General features: G+C 47.0%; 1 protein-coding gene across 2 annotated transcripts; it reads left to right on the top strand.

Moving 5' to 3' along the window:
* The first annotated feature begins 1,015 nt into the window (after positions 1-1,015).
* Positions 1,016-23,040, top strand: LRRC73 (leucine rich repeat containing 73). 2 transcript variants are annotated; one of them, XM_077485444.1, is made up of 8 exons: positions 1,016-1,188; positions 4,051-4,492; positions 4,575-4,735; positions 7,029-7,043; positions 16,194-16,316; positions 17,227-17,327; positions 20,979-21,165; positions 22,568-23,040. In XM_077485444.1, the coding sequence occupies exons 2-8, from the start codon at positions 4,221-4,223 to the stop codon at positions 22,636-22,638; spliced, it is 930 nt and encodes a 309-aa protein (XP_077341570.1). In that variant the 5' UTR covers positions 1,016-1,188; positions 4,051-4,220; the 3' UTR covers positions 22,639-23,040. The 2 variants fall into 2 exon arrangements, with proteins under 2 accessions (XP_077341570.1, XP_077341571.1); XM_077485445.1 differs by lacking the exon at positions 7,029-7,043 and having other exon boundaries at positions 1,024-1,188.
* Positions 23,041-26,283: the final 3,243 nt, after the last annotated feature.

A 26,283-nucleotide genomic window follows, 5' to 3' on the forward strand; every position in this document is an offset into this window, starting at 1 on the left:
GGATAGGGATGAGGACACTGAACATTGAAGCACAGGGATAAGGATGAGGACACTGAACATTGAAGCTCGCGGATAGGGATGAGGACACTGAACATTGAAGCACGGGGATAAGGATGGACACTGAACATTGAAGCTCGGGGATAAGGATGAGGACACTGAACATTGAAGCACGGGGATAAGGATGGACACTGAACATTGAAGCATGGGGATAGGGATGAGGACACTGTACATTGAAGCATGTAGCTCAGGATAGGCACTACAAGTCCCAGCAATGCAAAACCTACTAGGTAACAAGGGAAGTATTAGTGTTGTAACGAACGGCCCAGTGTTTGTGTTGTGTGTAACTTCACTTCCGTAACATTATGTGATGGTTTCGCTGAACTGTATTGCCGAAACTATGTTGGAACGCACGGCGCAAGTGTTTGGAACGCATCGCGCATGCGCAGTACGCAACAACGTGGCCGTGTTTGTGTTGTGTGTAACATCACTTCCGTAACATTATGTGATGGTTTCGCTGAACTGTATTGCCGAAACTATGTTGGAACGCACGGCGCGAGCGTTTGGAGCGCATCGCGCATGCGCAGTACGCAACAACGTCACTTCCGCACCATCCTGTGATAGGCATCAAACTGTGACACTACAACGGCCCAGTGTTTGTGTTGTGTGTAACTTCACTTCCGTAACATTATGTGATGGTTTCGCTGAACTGTATTGCCGAAACTATGTTGGAACGCACGGCGCAAGTGTTTGGAACGCATCGCGCATGCGCAGTACGCAACAACGTACCCCGTGTTTGTGTTGTGTGTAACATCACTTCCGTAACATTATGTGATGGTTTCGCTGAACTGTATTGCCGAAACTATGTTGGAACGCACGGCGCGAGCGTTTGGAGCGCATCGCGCATGCGCAGTACGCAACAACGTCACTTCCGCACCATCCTGTGATAGGCATCAAACTGTGACACTACAACGGGACAGCAGACGCTCCATGACGTTCGGGTGGAACGCATCGCAGGCCGTGGAACGCATTGCGCGTGCGCAGTAGGCCGGGTAGCAGCGTGCTTTCTGATAGAACAGCGGCGGGAGTGGGCGGAGTCCTGCGGTGACGCGCTGGTTGTCATAGAAACAGGACGGCATCAGCTGGAGGAGCGGAGACCCCGGAACCGGCCCATGTCACCCCGGGGATCTGGTAATTCATAACCCCCTCCATCCCCCTTCTGGGGCAATATCCCCCCCCCCTACTATAAAATTCTTAGAGTGATGTCCGAACCCCCCCCCCGGAGGGGTAAATCCACTCCAAATCCCCCCTATGGGGGTAAATCCACTCCAAATCCCCCCTATGGGGGTAACTGCGCCCCCCACCAGGGTGCCCCGGCCCCTCCCCCAGAGGGGGCAATTCTGATTTAGGAAGACAGATCATCACAAAACCGGACTGATCCCTGCTTGGGGGGTGATGGGGGAGGGGTGCTGAGGGTGGGGGAGGTGGAGTTAGCGGTAGGTGATTGTCGGGGGAGGGGGTTAGGTGATTAGGAGGTTAGGTTAACCACTTGACCTCCGGAAGCTTTACCCCCCCCCTTCCTGACCAGGCCATTTTTTGCGATTCGGCGCTGCGTCACTTTGACAATTGCGCGGTCGTGCGACGTTGCACCCAAATACAATTGACGTCCCGTTTTTCCCCACAAATAGAGCTTTTTTAAAATTTGATCACCTCTGCATTTTTTATTTTTTTGCGCTATAAACAAACAAAAAAAAACAATATTTTTTACTTTCTGCTATAAAACACCCAATAAAAAAAATGTAAAAATAAATAAATAAATAACTTCTTCATCAATTTAGGCCAATATGTGTTCTGCTAAATATTTTTGGTAAAAAATAATAATAAATAAATAAAAAAAAAATCCAATAAGCCTATATTGATTGGTTTGCGCAAAAGTTATCGCGTCTACATATGACGGGATATCTTTATGGCATTTTTATTTATTTTTTTTTGCACTCAGACGACCCCTTTTAAACTGGGGCCGCGTTAGCGCTGAAGCTTCCCTCGTTTTAGAGATGTTTAAGCCGCGCTTTTCCTCCCTGCTAGCAGGGCGCGATAAACCCCAAAGAAGGGGTTAAAAACGCCAGTGTTGCGGCGCTTCCAAAAGTGGTGTTGGAGCGCTGTGTAAGGATGAGCTCCGGTGCGTTCGCGTATACGCCACGTGCAGAGCCCGCCAGGAAGGCGGCGCTGCACTAATCCCAGGCAGTGAGACATTGCCCGATCGCTGCAGCCGCACATCGGGAAAATGTCTCACTGCCTGTGATTAGCGCAGCTCTGAGCCGACTTGCTGGCGGGCTCTGCACATGTCGTATGAGAACACGCCAGAGCTCATCCCTAGCTCTGTGTACGGGCACTCCCAAACTGCCCCGAAGATGCTGCTTGCAGGACTTTTCTGAACGTCCCGCCAAGCGCACTGCCCCAGTGTGAAAAGACACGCTGAAATGAATGGGGGGCGGTCTTCAGGCGCTATTTAGAGTGAAAGGGGTCTAATGGTGGCAATCGGCAAGTTATATCGGGACTCCGGTCAGCGGCGGTATAATCTGACACTTTGTGGGGACCAGCGAGACTAATACAGTGATCAGTGCTAAAAATATGCACTGTCACTGTACTAATGACACTGGCTGGAAAGGGGACGATCAAAGGGTTAACCACTTGCTGACTATATACTGTATATATATATATATATATACGGCTCTCCTGTGCAGGATCACATACCTAGCACGCGATTCTGCACTTCTGGGTCTGGGGCGCGCACGTGCACCATCATGTGTGATTGGACACAGCGGGAGCCAATCAATGGGTTCCGGCAGACTCAATGTCTGCCAGGACCCGCTGATCACAAGCAGAATGCCGATCTGCCTATGTAAACAAGGCAGATTGCCGTTCTGTCTATAGGGAAGGCATGGGTCCTGTGTTCCTGCAAAGCAGGGACAAGGATCTTTGCTAAGCAGGAACACAGATCTCTGTCTTCCCCTAGTACAAGCACCTCCCCCACAGTAGTGATGGGCTCGGGTGTGTTCGGATCGAACCTGCCAGGAAACCTCAGTACTGCACGCCGCAAATCATAGGCAGCGTGTGTATGAGCAGCTGCCGCCCTGTAGCAGGAAAAGTTCTGTAGGGCGGTCAGCAAGTGGTTAAGGAGATAGGAATATTTTGGGGTACAGGGTTACATGGATCAGGTGGGTGGCCAAGGTAGATATATTTGGGGGTGGGGTAGGGATAGATAGTTAAGATGGGGAAGGGGGGGGGGGTTAGTTAGGCTGGAGGTGAAGGTAGCGTTAGATAGGATGGGGAAGGAAGGGGTAAGGCTAGTTTGGATGGAGGTGAGGGTAGGGTAAGATTGTTAGGATGGGGATAGGTAGGGTTGAATAGTTAAGATGGGGGGGGGGGATAGGGCTGGATAATCAGCATGGGGGAAGGATTGGATAGTTAGGATGGAGGGGAGGGTAGGGTTGGATAGTTAAGATGGGGGGGGTAGGGTTGGATAGCTAGGATGGGGGGGTAGGGTTGGATAGTTAGGATGGGGGGGTAAGGCTGGATAATTAGGATGGGGGGAGGGTTGGATAGTTAGGATGGGGGGTTAGATAATTAGGATGGGGAGTAGGGTTGGATAATTAGGATGGGGGGTGGGGTTGGATAATTAGGATGGGGGGTGGGGTTGGATATTTAGGATGGGGGGTGGGGTTGGATATTTAGGATGGGGGGGGGGGGGGTGAGTGTAGAATTAGATAGTTAGGATGTTATTACCAAATTATGTCTCTCTCTCCACCCCCTCCTTTTTCATTGCCCCCATGCACTATTTTCTCCCGGGGAAGGGGGTGGATTAATCATTCCCAATGTATGTACTCCTGGGTCCTGGGGGGGGGGGGTCTAGTCCCCATGCAGTATATACTCCGGAGGGGCTAGTTCTTCCATGCAACATATACTCCTGGGTCGGGGGGGGGGTAGATTCCTATGCAGTATGTACTCTCTGTATATATTGTGGTTTAATGTTTCTTTTCTGGTTTGCATTAGGTGGTGGTGGATACCAGATTCAGCCTGACGGGGCACTCCTCGTAGCACCACGCCCAGCTGTAACAGGCCAGTGAGTGGGGGCACCTCACCTGGCACCATATCCGACTGTGATCTGACTGGCACCACACAAACCACTGACAGGCCTCTGATAGTCCTTCTGAGTCTGCAGGATGTTGCCGGGCTCTATCCAGATGTCGGGGGAGACCCTGTCTGGGGCGGAGGTGAAGGGGGTATGTGAGGGGCTGACAGAGGGCACAGTACGGCTTCTCTCCCTACGCGGGTGCCTCCTCTCAGACAGGGACTTCGTCCGGCTGTGTCAGGGGGTGGCTCAGTCTCCCTCTTTGGTTCAGTTGAACCTTAACCTGGGTGTGGTGTCCAGTGCCTCCCGCGTCCAGCAACTGGCACAGTCCCTGCACAAGAACCGCTCACTGCAGTCCCTCTTGTGAGTAGTGTGCCTTGGGTGGGTGGGGAAGGCTTAGGATTACTCCATGGCATTCTAAGATTTTTGTCTGTCCTGCACGCAGCCTACATGGGAACCCACTAACAGACACGGGACTCGCCCTCCTGAACCCGGCACTGGCTGGACACCCCTCCCTGGTCTCCCTAGACCTTGGAGACTGTCTGCTTGGTGATGAGGGCATCAGTCTGATCTGTAGCCTGCTGCCCCCTGATGGAGCCAAACCAGGTGAGACCTCCATCTGTCCAGCTGTCTTTCATCTCTCTGTCTCCATTGCACCTGCAGAACACAGTTACCATGGGTGAGCTGGTAGATACATCAGTCGAAATTGAAAATAGGGATGAGATGGTTGGCAGTGGCAGGTAGGCAGCAGTAGATAAGAGATGACTGGCAGTGGTTAGTGGGCAGCAGTAGGTAGTAGATGGTTGGTAGTCGTAGATAGGCAGCAGTAGGCAAGAGATGACTGGCAGTGGTTAGTGGACAGCAGCAGGTAGGGAATGGTTGTTGATGGTAAGTAGGCCACAGTAGGTAGGGTTGGACATGATTGAAAGTGTTATGTTCGTATGAGGTAGTTTGGCAGCAGTAGTAGGTAGGAAATGATTGTCAGTGGTAGGTAGGCAGAAGATGGTTGGCATTGGTAGGTAGGCTGCAGTAGGTTGGAGATGGTTGTTGGTAGTGGGTAGGCCGCAGTAAGTAGGACGTGGTTGAAAATAGTATGTAGGTAGGAAATGGTGGGCACATATGAGGTGGTTGGCAGTGATAGGTAGGAGATAGTTGGAAACGGTAGGTAGGCAGAAGATGGTTGGCGTTGGTAGGTAGGCTGCAGTAGGTAGAAGATGGTTGTTGGGGTGAGCAGGCAACAGTAGATAGGGTGGTGGGTAGGCTGCAGTATGTAGGACATGGTTGAAAGTGGTATGTGGGTAGGAGATTGTTGTCAGTGATTGGTACGTATGAGCTGATTGCCAGTGGTAGGTAGGTAGAAAATGATTGTCAGTGGAAGGTAGGCAGAAGATGGTTGGCATTGGTATGTAGGCTGCAGTAGGTTGGAGATGGTTGTTGGTGTTAGGTAGGCTGCAGTAAGTAGGACATGGTTGAAAGTAGTATGTAGGTCCGAGACGGTTGGCAGTAATTGGCTCATATGAGAGGGTTAGCAATGGTAGGTAGCAGTAAGTAGGAGATGGTTGGCAGTGGTATGTAGGTACAAAATTATTGTCAGTGGTAGGTAGGTGGGAGATGATTGGCAGTGGTAGGTAGGTGGAAGATGATTGGCAGTGGTAGGTAGACTGCAATAGGTGGAAGATGGTTGTTAGCAGTTGACAGGCAGCAGTATGTAGGGTGGTAAGTAGGCCGCAGTAGGTAGGACATGGTTGAAAGTGGTGCATGGGTAGGGGATGGTTGTCAGTGATTGGTGTGTATGAGATGATTGGCAGTGGTAGGCATTAGGAGATGGTTGGTGTGGTATGTAGGCTGCAGTAGATAGGAGAAGGCTGTTGGTAGTAGGTAGGTGATGGTTGGCAGTGGTAGGCATAAAAAACAAAAGAGGTAAAAATAAAACACTCATGCATACAGATTATACATACAATGTCAAATATATATTTGACCAGAAGGTGTGAGCCAATCAGAAGCAGAGGAGAAAATCAGATGATTAAAGAATTGCTTCATCAATCCCTCTAAGGAAAAGAGATGAGCTCAGGCACATTCAGATCTTAGTCTAACCCCACCAGGAATCTGTCACAGCACAAAACCAATCAAAAGAGACCGAGGCCGCGTACACACGCGCGGACTGTTCGCTCAACTTTGTCCGTCAAACAGTTTCAGCAAACAGTCCGCTCAAAATTAGCATGGACGGACTTGCCCACACACGACGAACGAACAGTTTGCTGAAACCGTGCGCGATGACGTGAACGGCACGTACGACGGGACGGAAAATACAACGTCCTATACACTGCATTATAACTTTCGGCGTGTAAATCCTTTCTGAGCATGCGCGGAACTTAGTTTGACGAACAAGCCTACACACGAGGGGACTGTTCGCTGAAACCAAGTTTCAGCGGACAGTTTTTCGGAAATTCCGAAAAACCTTGTTCAGCGGACTGTTCACTGAAACTGTCCGCTGAAAGCCCACACACGGGCGGACTGTCCGCCGAAACACTGTTCAGCGGACAAAGTTGGGCGAACAGTCCCCGCGTGTGTACGCGGCCCGAGGCATTTCTCACCCGCAGCCGGGTGTACAGTGTATACCCTCCTCCCAGGGAATGCTGAGGAACGTCTCGCCCGCTTATGATTGGTGTTTTGCCGTGACAGCTTCCTGGCAGTCAACCTGGTAAACTTTATAACTACATGATTGTAGTCCAACGATGGAAGATGTATGTGGTCTGTTGGCCCAATTTTTACAAAATTCATATAGTGGAGACATTTATGAGCGAGAAAATGTTCTCTGGTGTCAGATTTATTCAGTCGCTGTACTTCTACTTAAATGTTGGTTCTGACCAGTTGTCCAACTTCCTTTTTCTTTTCCCAGCGGAACATCCCGCAGGTAGGACTGTAAAGCCCCTGCATTTTTAATGTTACAGGAATGGTGAACCTTCACACCTCTGACCACCCCGATTCCTGCACCTTCACGCCTCTGACCACCCCGATTCCTGCACCTTCACGCCTCTGACCACCCCGATTCCTGCACCTTCACGCCTCTGACCACCCCGATTCCTGCACCTTCACGCCTCTGACCACCCCGATTCCTGCACCTTCACGCCTCTGACCACCCCGATTCCTGCACATTCACGCCTCTGACCACCCCGATTCCTGCACCTTCACGCCTCTGACCACCCCGATTCCTGCACCTTCACGCCTCTGACCACCCCGATTCCTGCACCTTCACGCCTCTGACCACCCCGATTCCTGCACCTTCACGCCTCTGACCACCCCGATTCCTGCACCTTCACGCCTCTGACCACCCCGATTCCTGCACCTTCACGCCTCTGACCACCCCGATTCCTGCACCTTCACGCCTCTGACCACCCCGATTACTGCACCTTCACGCCTCTGACCACCCCGATTCCTGCACCTTCACGCCTCTGACCACCCCGATTTCTGCACCTTCACGCCTCTGACCACCCCGATTCCTGCACCTTCACGCCTCTGACCACCCCGATTCCTGCACCTTCACGCCTCTGACCACCCCGATTCCTGCACCTTCACGCCTCTGACCACCCCGATTCCTGCACCTTCACGCCTCTGACCACCCCGATTCCTGCACCTTCACGCCTCTGACCACCACGATTCCTGCACCTTCACGCCTCTGACCACCCCGATTCCTGCACCTTCACGCCTCTGACCACCACGATTCCTGCACCTTCACACCTCTGACCACCACAATTCCTGCACCTGCAGACTTCAGATGACCTAAATTTCTGCACCTTCACGCCTCCTACCACCACAATTCCTGCACCTTCACACCCCTGACCACCACAATTCCTGCACCTTCACAGCTTAGATCACCCAAATTCCTGCACCTTGCCACCTCAGATCATGCCAATTACTGCACCTTCACAGGTCACCCCAATTTTCCACCTTCATACCTCAGATCACCCCAATTCCTTCACTTTCAGACCCCAGATCACCCCAATTCCTTCTCCTTCACACCTCTGACCACCACAATTCCTGCACCTTCACGCCTCTGACCACCAAAATTCCTGCACCTTACGCCTCTGACCACCACAATTCCTGAACCTTCATGCCTTTGACCGCCACAATTCCTGCACCTTACCCCTCTGACCACCACAATTCCTGAACCTTCACACCTCTGACCACCACAATGCCTGCACTTTCACACCTCTGACCACCACAATTCCTGCACCTTCACACCTCAGATCAACCCAAATCCCACCACCTTCACACCTCAGATCACCCCAATTCCTGCACCTTCAAACCTCTTACCACCACAATTCCTGCACCTTACCCCTCTGACCACCACAATGCCTGCACTTTCACACCTCTGACCACCACAATTCCTGCACCTTCACACCTCTGACCACCTCAATTCCTGCACCTTCACACCTCAGATCAACCCAAATCCCACCACCTTCACACCTCAGATCACCCCAATTCCTGCACCTTCAAACCTCTTACCACCACAATTCCTGCACCTTCATGTCTCAGATCATCCCAATTCCTGCACCTTCATGTCTCAGATCATCCCAATTCCTGCACCTTCATACTTCAGATCACCTCAGTTCCCACACCTTCACACCTTAGATCACCCCAATTCCTGCACCTTAGATCACCCCAATTCCTGCACCTTTGCACCTCAGATCATGCCAATTACTGCACCTTCACAGGTCACCCCAATTTCCCACCTTCATACCTCAGATCACCCCAATTCCTTCACTTTCAGACCCCAGATCACCCCAATTCCTTCTCCTTCACACCTCAGATCACCCCAATTACTGCACCTTCACACCTCAGATCACCCCAATTCCTTCACTTTCAGACCCCAGATCACCCCAATTCCTTCTCCTTCACACCTCAGATCACCCAAATTCCTGCACCTTCACACCTCAGATCACCCCAATTCCTGCACCTTCACACCTCAGATCACCCCAATTACTGCAGCTTCACACCTCAGATCACCCCAATTCCTCCACCATCAGACGTTAGATCACCCCAATTTCTTCTCCTTCTCAGCTCACCCTAATTACTGCACCTTCACACCTCAGCTCACCCTAATTCCTGCACCTTCACACCTCTGACCACCACAATTTCCGCACCTTCACACCTCTGCTCACCCTAATTCCTGCACCTTCACACCTCTGACCACCACAATTTCCGCACCTTCACACCTCTGACTACCACAATTGCTGCACCTTCACACCTCTGACCACCACAATTTCTGCACCTTCACACCTCTGGCCACCACAATTCCTGCACCTTCACACCTCAGATCACCCCATTTCCTGCACCTTCAAGTCTCAGATCACTCCAATTCTTGCACCTTCACAACTCTTGACTACCACAATTCCTGCACCTTCATACTTCGGATCACCTCAATTCCTGCACCTTCACAACTCTGACCACCCCAATTCCTGCACCTTCACAACTCCAACCCCCCCAATTCCTGCACCTTCACAACTCCAACCACCCCAATTCCTGCACCTTCACAACTCCGACCACCCCAATTCCTGCACCTTCACAACTCCTACCACCCTAATTCCTGCACCTCCATACCTCAGATCACCCAATTTTCTGCACCTTTATGCCTCTGATCACCCCAATTCCTGCACCTTCACATCTCAGATGACCCAGATTCTTGCACCTTCACACCTCAGACTAGACTCTATTCCTGCACCTTCACATCTCAGATCACCCCAATTCCTGCACCTTCACACCTTAGATCACCACACTTCCTGCACCTTTATACCTCAGATCATCCCAATTCCTGCACTTTGCCACCTCAGATCACACCAATTACTGTACCTTCACACCTCAGGTCACCCAAATTTCCGCACCTTCATACCTCAGGTCACCCCATTTCCTTCACTTTCAGACCCCAGATCACCCCAATTCCTTCTCTTTCACACCTCAGATCACCCCAATTCCTGCACCATTACACACTCAGATCACCCCAAATACTGCAACTTCACACCTCAGATCGCCCCAATTCCTGCATCTTCACTTTTTAGATCGCCCCAATTCCTCCACCATCAGACATCAGATCACCCCAATTTCTTCTACTTCACGCCTCAGCTCACCCTAATTACTGCACCTTCACACCTCAGATCACCCTAATTCCTGCATCTTCACCTCTCAGATCACCCCAATTTCCACGCCTTCACACCTCAGATCACCCCAATTACTGCACCTTCACATCTCAGATGACCCTAATTTCCATGCCTTCACACCTCAGATCACCCCAATTCTTGTACCAATCACCTCTCAGATCACCCCAATTGCTGCACCTTCACACCTTAGAGACAACCCCCAATTCCTGCACCTTCACACCTCAGATCAACCCCAATTCCTGCACCTTCACACCTCAAATTCCCCCACCTTCATACCTCACATATCCCCAATTACTGAACATTCACAACTTAGATTACCCCAGTTTCTGCACCTTCACATCTCAGATCACCCCAATTACTGCACCTACACACCTTAGATTACCCCCAGTTCCTGCACCTTCACACCTTAGATCACCCCAGTTCCTGCACCTTCACACCTCAGATCACCCCCAGTTCCTGCACCTTCACACCTCGGATTACCACAATTCCTGCACCTTCACACCTCGGATCACCCCTAGTTCCTGCACCTTCACACCTCAGATCTCCCCAAGTTCCTGCAGCTTCACACCTCAGATCACCCCTAGTTGCTGCATTATTTAAAAAATGGGTTTACATTCATACCTGCTGCAGCTGGAGTTTCAGTTAAGAAAAGGAAGACAGCAGGTGGGCAGGCTTCTTCACAAAACAACATCCGCAGTCATAAGTGGACCTACACTGGTACTGGGAGGGGGGATGGTACCTGAAATTCACTGATATTAGACTGGCATGTTTAAAATGTCATGGAGGTGAGTGGGCCACAGACAGGGCAGGCCAAGCTTTGTAATTGACAACCTAGTGAGCTATCGATTACAGCCTATGGCAATGGCGCTGTATTTGTATGGAGCAGTGGCCAACTGGAGTATCCTGCATGCATACCAACCGTTGTCCTGGGTACCACTGAAAATTACATTGCATGTTTGGTCTGGCACATGTGCCTTGGGTTGCCTATCCCTGTGTTGGTATTAGATGCTCAGAGTGGTGGTCTGGGATTTCTGCCTTCAGCTTTTTAGGATTTTTCTTTTTTTTTTTTGCAGAAAAAACTGAAAAATTGTATCAAATGCTTACCGTCATTTTCCTTTCCTGGCACCAATGCAATGCAATATCCTACCACATGTATGCTGCCATGTTGGCGCCAGGAAAAGAGATATGAACATCGGGACAACTTTCTGAAATCCTCCTCAAGAGTATAATGGGGTCATAACCTTCTGAAATGACTCAACAGGACAGGGGTGGCAAGTGGAGCTCTTTCTCTTTTACTGATTGCCAAGCCTGCTGATTATTTATTGTCCAGGTAGTCTATACCAGTTGGATGTACATGAGGGGAGAATGATAATCCCTGATCATTCCTGTTTGGATGCTTTATGATAGTTTGGTCACCTTACCAGATGAAAGGAGATGTTCTGTGTACCTTCTTTGTAGGGTCAGATTTTCTGTAGGTTACTCCTAACTGGTTGGTCCACAGAGGAGATCATGTAGAGGTTGATGAACCCTGGCATCATCCTGATCCCCATAGCAGCCCTGACTGGTGAGAAAAAAAAAGAAAACTGGTCTACAAAGGGTGCAGGTTATATGAATTAAATGGAGTTCGAAAAAAGGCTGGCCTGTTATGAACATTTGGATTGATGGGATGATGACACGTGGCTTAGGCTGTAGTGGAATAAAGAACTATACATCATCTCAGTCAGGGATATTTTGACTGTTGGTGAAACGGTGAGATGTATCTCGCAAGGGAAGATGACAGATATTTGTAGATGGAAATTCACATCTTGATAGTTTCCACATATGGGAATTAACAGCAGAGAAAATGGTTAAGCTGAATGAATGAATGAATGAATGAAATACTTGTATAGCGCACAATGCGAACTGAATCGCCTCTAGGCGCTGTGGCGAGCTTTGATCATCTGCCAAAAGAGGAAGGTCTTGAGTTTTTTCCTAAAAATGATGAATAGATTCTGTAGGATTTATAGACATAATGGATTGTGGGATTTTTTTTAGCCATTCTTTACCCTCAGTAGCATCCCTAGATCCCTAGGTACATCCCACAATGTACATTGTGAGGTGTTGATCCACCAGTGTGGTGTCCTATGGACATCATGCAATAGGTAGATGAAGTAGACCTGAAAAAAATCATCCACTTAATTGTTGTAATGACATCTTCAATGGTAAAAGCAAGGCACTTTGTGGGTTGAAGGAGAAGTCAATGCATTTCACATCATCTCCGTGCTTACTGTCATCAATGGTAGGAGATTCAATAATAACATTCCTCAGTGAGCTCCATTCCCAGGCCCAGCACTTTGATCTACAAAGCTGTTATTAGCTTAATGATAACCATAGAAGAGTCACAACCAATTTGGGGGGGGGGGGGGGGCTGTAATATACAGCGGGTAAAATAAGTATTGATCACGTCACAATTTTTCTAGGTAAATATATTTCCAAAGGTGCTATTGACATGACATTTTCGCCACATGTTGGTTACAACTCATGCAATCCATACATACAAAGAAACCAAAACAAATACATCCAGAAATGAAGTTCTGTGTAATAAAATGGATTGACACATGGAAAAATTATTAAACACATGAAGAAAGGGAGATGCAAAAGGGAATGGGAAGTCAAGACACCAACTGAAATCTGTCAGTAATTAGAAAGCAACCCTGCCCCTTGTCAGTGCAAATTAATATCAGCCGGTTCAATCTCACCTGATTGCCTATAAAAAGGTGTCTCATTACCAAGGTGTCACACAAGAAAGATATCATGATGGGTAAAAATCAAAGAGCTCTCTCAAGACCTTCACAACCTTATTGTTGCAAAACATACTGATGGCATTGATTACAGAAGGACTTCTGACTGTTCCCGTGAGCACTGTTGGGGCTATAATCCCGAAGTGGAAAGAACATAATTTCATCATAACCGGCCACAACCAGGTGCTCCTCGCAAGATTTCTGACAGAGGAGTGAAAAGAATTATCAGAAGAATTGTCCAAGAGCCGAGGACCACTTGTGGAGAGCTTCAGAAAAAACTGGAATTAGCAGGTACAATTGTTTCAAAGAAAACAATAAGTAATACGCTCACCCGCCATGGCCCATATGCATGCTCACCACGCAAGACTCCCATTGCTGAAGTAAAAGCATGTTGAAGCTCATTTAGACAAGCCTGCAAAATACGGGGAGAATATAGTCTGGTCAGATGAGACCAAAATTGAACTCTGTGGCTGCCATAATACACACCATGTTTGGAGGTCAAATGGTACATCACTCAAAAAACAACCCCCATGCCAACAGTGATGTTTGGAGGTGGGAACATCATGGTGTGGGCGGGGCTGATTTTTTAGCATACGGTGCTGGCAGACTTCATATCATTGAAGGAAAGATGAATGGGAAAACGTACTAGGACGTTCTTGATAAAAATCTGCTGCCATCTACCAGGATGAAGATGAAACGAGGGCGGACATTTCAGCAAGAAGATGATCCCAAACACAAAGCCAAGGAAACTCTCAATTGGTTTCAAAGAAATAAAATAAAGCTGTTAGAATGGTCCAGCCAATCACCTGACTTGAATCCAATAGAAAATCTATGGAAAGAACTAAAAGATCGGAGTTCATAGAGGAGGATCACGGAACCTTCAAGATTTGAAGACTGTTTTTGTGGAAGAATGGGCCGAAATCACACCTGAGCGACGCATGCGACTTGTTTCTCCATACAGGAGGCGTCTTGAAGCCGTCATTACCAACAAAGGATTTTGTACCAAGTATTAAATACATTTCAGTTAGCGGGTTCAATACTTGTTCCCGCTGTCATTCCATTTTATTACACAGAACTTCATTTCTGAACATATTTGTTTTGGTGTCTTTGTATGTATGGATTGCATGGGTTGTTACCGACATGTGGTGAACATTTCATGTCAATAGCACCTTCACCAATATATTTACCTAGAAAGATGGTGATTTGTTCAATACTTATTTTACCTGCTGTATATAGATTAGGGATCAGCAAGCTTTTCCACATTAATGCTAGCCATACACCAGTCGAAAAATCGTGAGAGCAAACGATATTGCCATCATGTAATGACCGATTTTCCAACAATAAATCATTTTTATTAGTGTATTATTTTGGTCTCTATTTTTCTTAATGTAATTTTTCTCAGGGAACATTCACAGGGAAAAAGAAATGGGTACAGTAGTACATTGGAGTAAGAGCATAATTTGTTCCAGAAGCATGCTTGTAATCAGGGGCGGACTGACCATTGGGCTACTCGGGCACTGCCCGAGGGCCCCATGCCACTAGGGGGCCCCATCAGGGTTGCCAGCCTCAGTAAAACCAGGGACAGTATGTAAATCCCGAGATTATAGCTGCCCCACCTCTCCAGTACCTTCTCAGCCAATAGAAACATGTCTGTGTGTACTGTGTGTGTGATTGTATACTGTGTGTGTGTTTGTGTATACTATGTGGCCCCATAGTCTCTGATTGCCTTGGGGCCTCATAATCTCCTATTGCCCGGGGGCCCCATGAGTTGTCAGTCCGCCCCTGCTTGTAATCCAAAGGACTCGTATATCAAAGCAAGTTTCCCCATAGAAGTCAATGGAAACTCAGATAATTCATTCCAGTGTCACTTCTAATGTATGAAGTACTGCATGTGGCTAGAGGTGGGGGGCGCCAGAAACACTTGGAGACACTCAGAGACCCTCGGGAACGGAGTGTCTCTGAGGGTCTCCCGAGTGGTTTTCAAACCTCACCGGCACCCCTGCACCTCTGGTCACATGCGGTACTGCACACCCGAGGCTTGAGTCTTGCGAGGCAACGCTCGCAAATCGAGTCAGGATTATTTTTTATTTTTTAATTGCTCGTATTGCGAAACGCTTGTAAACCGCTTTACTCGCATTTCAAGGTTTTACTGTATATAAAAATTGCCTATCTGGAATGTTGCATGTTTCTTGTGTGTACTATTGCTATGCTCTTTATTTTAGACATGACCGTTCATTGACACAAACGTTTATCTTCCGAGTTGACGTCTTTTTCACACATGCGCAGTATCAACAGTTCGTATTTTTACAGACAAGAAACACATCAACCTTTCAATTTATCTGTTTGGCAGAAGTTTTCCAAACTTTTCCTTAGATTTTTTTTTTTTTTTTAGCTCAAAAACATCACAACCGATTATAGATTTGTGCCCATTAACTGTACGAAAAACAAAGAACTATCCAAATGACAGATTTTCAAAGGATTTTTCATCTAGTGTATGGGCACACTCAGGGGTTTACAAAAGCTGATGCACTCAGAACTGGTGCAGCTGTGCATGGTAGCCAATCAGCTTCTAACTTCAGCTTTTTTAATTATGCTTTGGCAATAAAACCTGGAAGCTGATTTTCACTTTCAGATTTTTTGCACTTTCCATCTTTCGTAAATAAACCCGTCCAGTGTCAGATCAGCCCCAATTCCTGCACAATGAGAAAGGCAAGGGGCTTTACCTTTATAACCGCCCCAGCTGGTGGTTCCATTGGGTGGAAGAAGAGAGTTGGAGGGCGGGCTTCTTTGTACTATAACGTCCGCAAGCGGGCCTATGCTGGTAATAAAATATCCTGGAAGTGGGTACAGAGGGGTATTTGTAGAGAGCAGGGACCCACCTTGGGATTTAGCAGTCCACCAGCAGACCATTCTGAGCCTCTGCACATGCCACGTGATGATCTTCCAGGTGCCACTGAAAATTACATCATACATCCACCCTGGCCTTAGATAACCTATCTCTGATCTAGACCGTAATAGTGTGAGGTTCTGTCTGTCTGTGTTTGTGATATCTGCCTGTCTGTGTGATGTGCTCAGCTCGATGATTGGTGCCGTACCACTGGCGGTGTGCCTTTATATCTGTCTGTACAGGACTTCGTGAACTGACCCTCTCTGCTAATCCAGCCATCACCTGCACTGGATGGGCACGCCTGGCAGTTGCTGTAGCTCACAGTTCTCAAGTGAGAACCCTGAACCTGGACTACAACCCACTGGGTAAGAAGAGGACCCCCCCATGTTATTTGTAATGTTCTGTTTATATGGCAGGTGCGGGATGGCAGCTATGGCATTTGTCAGAAGCCTCAACGGTCTGCAGTTGTATGTGTGATAGGGTTGCACCGATACTAGTATCGGTATCGGTGCCGATACCAAGTATTTGCACAAGTATGCACCGAAAACCCGAAACCGATACTTTCAGGCTCGGTTCTTTGAGCTGTCAGCGGGTTTCCCCTGTTGACACCTAAAGTGTTAAAGAAGTCTGGTAATTGGAGCTGTGAAAAAAAAAAAAGTAGCCAGCAATGTTTATTAACAGCATTGCTCAGCTGCTGAAACACTAAAATAAAAAGAAACATTGTTTCTTTTTGTATCTTTCTGTTTCTTCATCTGCAGATCAAAGGGATGATCACATTTTCCTCTGTTTAACCCCTTATTAACTCTTAATTTACTTGAATCAGCCTTAATTAACTCCCTATTCTCCTCCATTTATTATTTCCCTGCTTTGTTTTTTTTTCACGTCTATTTTATAAACAATAAAACCTTTTTTTTTTATTTGCTTTGTTAGTGAATATTTTTGCACATATATATTAACCCTTTCATGACTAAGCCTATTTTTGGCATAAGTTAAAATACATATTTTTTGCTAGAAAATTACTTGGAACCACCAAACATTATATATATATTTTTTAGCAGAGACTCTAGAGAATAAAACGGTGATTGTTGCAATATTTTATATCAAAAAAGTATCGGTACTCGTAAAAAAAAATGGTATCGGTGCATCCCTATTGTGTGACAGATGGTCACATTCCATAAACATTATGTGCAGGGCCCCCAGCATAATTTGAACAGTAGGGAGATGGGTCCCTAAACTGTATTGGCATACATCATATGTCTGCTTGTGTCTCGGCAGGTGACCACATCGCCTCTATGCTAGCTGTGTGTGTGGCCTCTAGCCGGACTCTGGAAATTCTGGATTTGGAAGGCACGGGTCTCAGCAATTTGTCTGCACAGGTGAGTCCTGATATTCTGATTCTGGATTTGTGCCTTATGAGATTTCATCTTGTCATGATGTCACCCCACACATACAGATCGCTCATAATGATTGTATGTCTTCTTTGAGTGATGGCCAAAGGGGGCAAATTTGTGTCCTGTCATTATGGCTGCCCATGTAGACTGACACTCCGGCAGTTACAGCGCCTTCAAGTATTCATTCTCCTTGACATTTTCTACATTTTGTCATGTTACAACCAAAAACATAAATGTATTTTATTGGGATTTTATGTGATAGACCAACACAAAGTGGCCCATAATTGTGAAGTGGAAGGAAAAATGTTAAATGGTTTTCATTTTTTACAAATAAATATGTGAAAAGTGTGGCATACATTTCTATTCAGCCCCCTTTAGTCTGATACCCCCTAACTAAAATCTAGTGGAACCAATTGCCTTCAGAAGTCCACTAATTAGTGTGTAATTTAATTGCAGTATAAATGCAGCTGTTCTGTGAAGCCATCAGAGGTTTGTTAGAGAACCTTAGTGAACAATCATCATTATGAAGGCCAATGAACACACCAGCCAGGTCAGGGATAAAGTTGTGGAGAAGTTTAAAGCAGGGTTAGGTTATAAAAAAATCTTCCAAGCTTTGAACATTTCACGGACTTCTGTTCAATCCTTCATCTGAAAATGGAAAGAGTATGGCACAACTGCAAAACCTACCAAGACATGGCCGTCCACCTAAACTGCAAGGCAAGGAGAACATTCATCAGAGAGGAGCAGCCAAGAGGTCCATAGTAACTAGAGGAGTTGCAGAGATCCACAGCTCAGGGGGGAGAATCTGTCCACAGGACAACTATTAGTCGTCTCTCCACAGATCTGCCCTTTATGGAAGAGTGACAAGAAGAAAGACATTGGTGAAAGAAAGTCATAAGAAGTCCTGTTTGTAGTTTGTGAGAAGCCATGTGGGGGACACAGCAAACATGTGGAAGAAGGTGCTCTGGTCAGAGGAGACCAACAATTGAACTTTTTGGCCTAAAAGCAAAATGCCATGTGTGGCGAAAAACCGAACACTACACATCACCCTGAACACACCATCCCCACCGTGAAACATGGCGGTGGCAGCATCGTGTTGTGGGGATGCTTTTCTTTAGCAGGGACAGGGAAGCTGGTCAGAGTTGATGGGAAGATGGACGGAGCCAAATACAGGGCAATCATAAGCCCCATACAACTATCAGATTTTCTGCTGACTTTTTCCTTCAGATTTACCAAAACCATGTAGTACAAGGGCCTGCCTGATTGCATACAAATTGAAATTTCTAAGGTTTGACCTCATATTATATGGTTTTGGTAAATCTGAAGGAAAAACTCAGCAGAAAAACGGATAGTGTGTATGGGGCTTTAGAAGACCTGGTAAAGTATGCAAAAGACTTGAAATTGGGGTGGAGGTTCACCTTCCAACAGGACAACGACCCGAAACATACAGCCAGAGCTACAATGGAATGGTTTAGATCAGGGATAAGCAATTAGCGGACCTCCAGCTGTTGCAAAACTACAAGTCCCATCATGCTTCTGCCTCTGGGTGTCATGCTTGTGGCTATCAGAGTCTTGCTATGCCTCATGGGACTTGTAGTTCTGCAACAGCTGGTGGTCTGCTAATTGCATATCCCTGGTTTAGATCAAAGCATATTCATGTGTTAGAATGGCCCAGTCAAAGTCCAGACCTAAATACAATTTAGAATCTGTGGCAAAACTTGAAAATTGCTGATCACAGACGCTCTCCATCTAATCTGACAGAGCTTAAGCTTTTTTTCTATTTCAATATGTTTATTAGAAATTTAAGTAGACAGGAAATAGAATCCGCTCCTTGGACGCCCTTGCAGGGGCTGCAAAACATGAACATAATTCCAAACACCACAATATACAAATGGTATAATACAGGTAGGGGATGGCATCAAGACTGGCTGCATCACAAATAATCTTAACCCCCTTGCCATCTCTGGGGTGGAAGCTCTTCACCCGCTACCCCCTACCATGTGGGGCAACGGAAATTTTTAGAAAAGAGAGAGAGACTATAAAGAAGAATAAAAAAAAAAAAAGAGAATAGACTAGAGAAGAGAGACAAAAGAAGAAAGGGGGGAAGAAAAGAAGAAAAAGAAAGGGGGGGGAGCTCGGGTGTGGGGGTCCCAGCAAAGGAGGTCAGACCAGGCGTAGGCAGGCTGCGTGGAGCGTAGAGAATTCATATGAAATCCACAGCTCCCAGATTTTCAGAAATTTAGCATGGTAATAATGCACGATGCTGGACATACGTTCTTGTAGTAGCATAGCGGTCATGCGTGTCTTTACCCTATGAAAATCCACCCGTGGGGTCTTCCAGGCCTGGGCGATGGTCCGCTTAGCTGCTATGAAGAGATAGGTAGCCAGCTTCTGCAAAGGACCTCGCAACCCAGGTATCGGACAGTGGAGAAGAGCTAGCTTGGCATCCTTAAGCTTTTTTTCAAAGAAGAATGGGCAGAAATGTCCCTCTCTAGATGTGCAAAGCTGGTAGAGACATCCCCAAAAAGACTTGCAGCTGTAATTGCAGTGAAAGGGGGTTCTACAAAGTATTGACTCCGGGGGGGGCGCCATACAAATGCTCCCCACACTTTTCACATATTTATTTGTAAAAAAAAATGTTGAAAACCATTTATCATTTTCCTTCCACTTCACAATTATGTGTCACGTTGTGTTGGTTGTAACATGACAAAATGTGGAAACTTTCAAGGGGTATGAATACTTTTTCAAGACACGGTATATTCCTGGACAGACTGAACTGGATGAAGAATGCAGTGTGTACATGTGGATATTATACTGGGACCGCAGTGTGTATTTACAGACGATCGCACCTTATCCTGAGAATGCAGTGTTTAAGGATATATGAACCTTATATTAAGACAGCAGTAAGTACAGACAAGCTTCATCCTAAGACAGACATGCGTATGGACAGCTAGACATTATCCTAAGCCCACGTACACACGGTCTGAGATTTTGCCAACCAAATCCGTCGGATTTTGCCCGTCGGATTTAGTCCGACGGATTGTGTCCGAAACTGTTGCATACACACGGTCGGGCCAAGTTGGCGAAAAATCCGATCTTTCAGAACGTGATGACGTAATTTCGTTACGATGGGACTACATTCAGGCTAGTAGCCAATAGCTTTGATGTAGGAATTTGATCTGAGCATGCGTGGCACTTGGTCCGATCAAAATGCTCTACACATGATCGGAGTATGTCCGATTGGCCCAGTTGGTCGGGAAATATTTCCAACATGTTGGAAAATTGGGTCGGACGGAGATTCGGACGGAATCAGTCCGATGCATACCACACACAGTCGGATTATCTGACAACACGGTCCGATAAAACTCATTCCGACAGATTCTCCGACCGTGTGTACAAGGGCTTAGACCACAGTGCTATGGACAAATGGATATTATTCTGGGAGCACAGTATGTATGGATGAAAAGAGTTTATCCTGAGGCTCCAGTAGGTATGGATGAACATTATTCTGAAACTACAGAGTGTATGGGTGGATGAACATTTTCCTAAGACTGCAGTGTTTGTAGACAGATGGATATTATCCTGAGACCAAAGTTTTTTTGGAAATGTTCAGTTTACACGGTCTGTCTTCTGCAGATCCTGCTGGACATGATCCAGAATTATCCGACACCACTGAGAAATCTGGTCCTGTCTGAGAACAACATCAGCGTGGAACTGCAGCAGCAGATCGCTGACCTTCTCTCCGAAGGGGAGGACGAGGATGAGAGTGAAGGTCCCGGTCAGGAGCCCCCTATCAGGGAGAAAGGGCTGAAGAGCAATCTAGGTATGTGAGGAGTGTTTGGCAAAGGAGACTGGTCAGAGACAGGATTAGTAATGAGTTTTTTGTCTATTATTTATGAAAGATTCGGCAATAGCTGCGTGGAGGTTATGTCAGCGGGCAGTATGGGCAGGAAAGTGTGGAGGGTAGGACAGCGGGCAGTATGGGCAGGAAAGTGTGTACGGTATGAAAGGGGGCAGTATGTGCATGAGTGTGTGGAGGGGGTATGTCAGTGGGAATTATGTACAGGAGGGGGTTGTGGAAGTTATGACAGCCATTAGTATGTACAGGAGAGTGAAGAGGGTATGACAGTGGGCAGTAGGTATAGGAGAGGAGTGTGGAGGGTATGACAGTGAGCAATATGTGTAGGAGAGTGTGGAGTGTTTTACAGCAGGCAGGAAAGTGTGGAGGGTATGACAGTGGGCAGTATGTACAGGAGATGGGTGTGGAGGGTATGACAGCCAGCAGTATGTACAGGAGATGGGTGTGGAGGGTATGACAGCCAGCAGTATGTGCAGGGGTGTGTAGAGGATATGACAGTGGACAGTATGGGCAGGAGAGTGTGGAGGGTATGACAGTGGGCAGTATGTACAGGAGAGGAGTGTGGAGGGTATGACAATGGGCAGTATGTGTAGGAGAGTGTGGAGTGTATTACAGCGGGCAGTATGTGCAGGAGAGGAGTGTAGAGGGTATGACAGTGGGCAGTAGGTATAGGAGAGGAGTGTGGAGGGTAGGACAATGGGCAATATGTGTAGGAGAGTGTAAAGTGTTTTACAGCAGGCAGGAAAGTGTGGAGGGTATGACAGTGGGCAGTACAGGAGATGGGTGTGGAGGGTATGACAGCCAGCAGTATGTGCAGGAGAGCGTAGAGGGTATGACAGTGGACAATATGGGCAGGAGAGTGTGGAGTGTATTACAGCGGGCAGTATGTGTAGGAGAGGAGTGTGGAGGGTATGACAGTGGGCAGTATGTACAGGAGAGGATTTTGGAGGGTATGGCAATGTGCAGTATATGCAGGAAGGTGTGCAGTGTATCACAGTGGGCATGTTTAGGAGAGTGTGGCAGGCATGACAGTGGGCATCATGTGCAGGAGAGTGTGGAGGGTATAACAGTGGGTAGTATGTTCAGGAGAGCAGTGTGGAGGGTATGACAGTGGGCAATATGTCCAGGAGAGGAGTGTATGACAGTGGGCAGTATGTACAGAAGAGCAGTGTGGAGGGTATGACAATGGGCAATATGTGCAGGAGAGGAGTGTGGGGGGCATGAGATTGGGCAGTATGTGCAGGAGTGTGAAGGGTATGGCAGAGGACAGTGTGTGTATTGTCATTCTTGCTGTGTGTCCAGTACTGTAGTTTGGTGGAATGTTATATGAAGGGTCTGTGATAGTTCTGTACATCCTCCTCCACAGGTCCCGGACCGCACAGAGTCCTCCTAACCTCTGGTCTGGGGGACAGCCTCCTCGCTGAGACAGAGATGTGAGCACACGGACACGACATGGCACTTATTTAGGATAACCCGAATCCTGGCGCCCTGAGCGGCTGCACGTCCGAGGACACGGCTATCCTCTTCACATATTGCACAGATCCGGAGAACACAGGAAGATTTTATTTATTGATGGTGTGTGAGTCCTGGGAAAGTGGTTCCTGGGAAAATGACAGGGTTCAGATATAAATGATATATAAATACAGAATATATACATATGAATCTGCACAGGGGAACAAACCCGGCACTTTATCACTGGCACAAACTGCTGATCTCTAACACTTGGGGGGCAGCTATGCTTAGCTGTGCCTGAGTCTGGGAAGGGGGGCACTGCATGGGGCGGAGCTCGTCCACTGTTCAAGCACAAGCAGCTCAATAAAGTTTGTTGTGAAGAAGTAACCTTTGTTATGTGATGTATATGTTGGAATTGTATGTGGGGGGGTCTGTGTATGCCTTTGATACTTTGAGTGACTGTCCTGGAAAAAGCATGTAGAGCGTCAACCTGAGGTCAGACGACATTAGCAGTTGTCATCCTTCCTTACTACATAAGGCTGTGTGCTCCACTCCCATGTGATCGCATCTATTACAGCCGATTTGCTGCTCAGGCAGAGTGCAGCATTGTGTTAGGAGAAGGTGGTGTCACGTGTTCTCTCTGTACAGGAAGTAGCGGCAGATATTTTAAGGTCAGGAGATCCTCTTCAGGGTCCCTACAGAAAGGTGAAGCTGCCATCTGCTCAGTACTGGCCCAGGATAGGTTCACTGAATAACAAGCTGCGCTCACATGACCTCCAACCACCAATCATTGCGGCAGTGTTGTTTTTGTTGGGCTGGACTAATATAGCTGCCTCCCATGTACACCAAGATTAAAGTTCCTAAAAAACAGAAATCTGCCGGATGGCGATACATCATGTGTAATAACTAGATTTGTTCACACAGAGGCTGATGCTGGAAAGTAAAACCATCTCAGTTGGACATAGATATACGAAGTGTGCCTAAAAAGTTTGGGGGAATGGTATCAGAAAACAAACAAAACAGAAGATACGAACAAATGACCTTTATTGGCCTTCAAAATAATCGTCATCCTTCACAACACACTTTTGGCAACGTTCATAAAGCTTCTGGAAACTGTCAGCAAACGCCTCCGTGGCAATCGATCGCAGAACCACTGTCACACATTTGTGAATGACGCCATCGTTGTCAAAGAAGGCGATCAACATTGTCTTGACCTTGGACTTTTGCAGGCAACTGTTTTTTGGGTCGCGGGGAAGACGGTGAACGCCATTCCATTGATTGCCACTTGGATTCCGGATCAAACTGGTAGCATCAGGTCTCATCCCCTGTGACGATGATTGGTAGAAAGGATGGATCCTGGTCACACATGGTAATAAAATCTCCAGAGGTTTCCACCCGTTTTGCTTTCTGTTCGTCTGTCAGCTTGTGTGGCACAAACCGGGAACAGATCTTCCGCTTACCCAAATCTTCGCAGACGATGGAGCGCACCGTGTCCTTGCTAATGCCCAATTCTTCCGCCATCGATCCTAGAGTCAATCGCCGATCTCCTGCCAGCATGTGTCACACTTGCTCGATCATGTCTGAGGTTCGAGAAAATTGAAGTTAAATAGCCAGTGAGGCTCTTCTGCTTGATTCCGAGCATGTGTAGAACTTTGTGCGTCGGAATTGTGTACAAACGATCAGAATTTCTGACAACGGATTTTGTTGTCTGAAAATTTTAGATCCAGATCTCAAATTTTGTGTGTTGGAAATTCTGATGGAAAATGTCCGATGGAGGCTACACACGGTCAGAATTTCCAGCAAAAAGCTCCTATCGTACATTTTACAAATCTGACCGTGTATGGCCTTACAGTGTGCTAGTGGGGGGTGGAAGAGTGGGTTGACCTAGACCTTTGTTTTCTCTGTGTTCAAGTAGAGTTGTGTTTGCCATTCCACAGATCATGTTCTTATGCCGTGTACACACGACCGGACTTTGATGGACTAGGTCCGACAGTCTTCCCGACTGACTTTCTGAATGAACGGACTTAGACACACACAATCACACCAAAGTCCAACGGATTTGAACGTGAGGACGTACGACCGAACTAGAATAAGGAAGTTCTTAGCCAGTAGCCAATAGCTGCCCTAGCATTGGTTTTTGTCTGTCGGATTAGCATACACACGAACGTATTTCTCGGTCCGGCGGAGTTCCGGCGGGAAAATTTAAAACGTTCTTTTTCCAAAGTCAACCGGATTTTTGGCAAGCAAAGGTCCGATGGAGCCCACACACGATCGAATTGTCAGACAGACTCGTTCCATCGAACCTTTGCTGTAAAAAAGTCTGGTCGTGTGTACGCAGCATTAGGGTTTCCTCACATGGGTCAACTGGTGTGTTTCCAGTGACAGAAATCCTGAAAACATGAGCTGCAGAGGAAGAAATGGTGGTGCTGGGAGTCTCTGGACTGCGGCACCAATTATGGTAAGGGTGACATGTCTTGGTGAAATCCACTCCTGCCAGATCACATGACCTGCTGTGCTGGTGTTTAGTCAGATTTTGTAACGAAAGTGATGCTCCGTCGCCGCCATCTTGCTACACCCCGCACCCGCCCGCAGTAAGGATACAGTGAGAAGGAGGCAAGCGGACATCTTGTTACACCCACCAGAGTCTTGCATTTCACACTTATTTTTAACAGTAAACTGAGCTTATATAGTGAAATATAGTATTTAAAAAAACGCTGGACTGTTTAGATGTTGAATTTTAAAAGCAGCGGCAAGCCTACTGACCTCACAGGTTTGTTAATATGACAGAACACCGCTGCTTTGAAAAATCAACATCAAAACAATCTGACGCATTAAAAAAATAATTATTTCACTATATAAGCTGAGTTTACTGTTAAAAATAAGTGTGAAATGCAAGACTCCGGTGGGTGTAACAAGATGTCCACTTGCTTCTCACTGTATCCTTACTGTGGACGAGAGCGGGGTGTAGAGAGATGGCGGCGACAGAACGTCACTTCTGTTACAAAATCTGACTGATCGCCTAGATCTCAGATGTGGAAATATGGGATAACTTGGGATCTAGCGATCATAGGATCATCTCATTTAATGTAAAAGATAGAAAAAGGTGGCACGAGGGTAGCACAAGAACACAAAATTTCAAATGAACCAATTTTTCTGAACTGAGATAATTACTACATGACATCAATTGGGACCAAATCCTTGAAACACAACAGGGGCAAGGAAACTGTGCTCCCCCCCTCCCACGCGGTCAAACCATCTCAGCCAACTGAATACAAACTCAAATCTCTTATCTTCCCTTCCCTGCAGGGAAATCCCAATGTGTGGGCTTTTACATGCCAAGTCACTAAGCAGATTTCCAAAGTTAGATGGAAGAACCCTTCAAATTCCAATTTAACTCCATCTCAGATAGATGCTTTAAAATCTCTGCCAGCTTATACCTCCTTTATGTATATCAAATCCTTGAAACATTGAACAAGGAAAAAAATTGGGAATGCTTTAGGAGCATATTAACCACTACAATACAGGGCACTTTCACCCCCTTCCTTCCCAGCCCAATTTTCAGCTTTCATCGCTCTAGCGCTTTCAGTGACAATTGCGCTGTCATGCTACACTGTACCCAAATGAAATTGT

This window comes from Lithobates pipiens, unplaced genomic scaffold (assembly GCF_037356315.1).
Source record: "Lithobates pipiens isolate NorthernLeopardFrog02 unplaced genomic scaffold, aLitPip1_a1.2 Scaffold_18, whole genome shotgun sequence".
Taxonomy (NCBI): domain Eukaryota; kingdom Metazoa; phylum Chordata; class Amphibia; order Anura; family Ranidae; genus Lithobates; species Lithobates pipiens.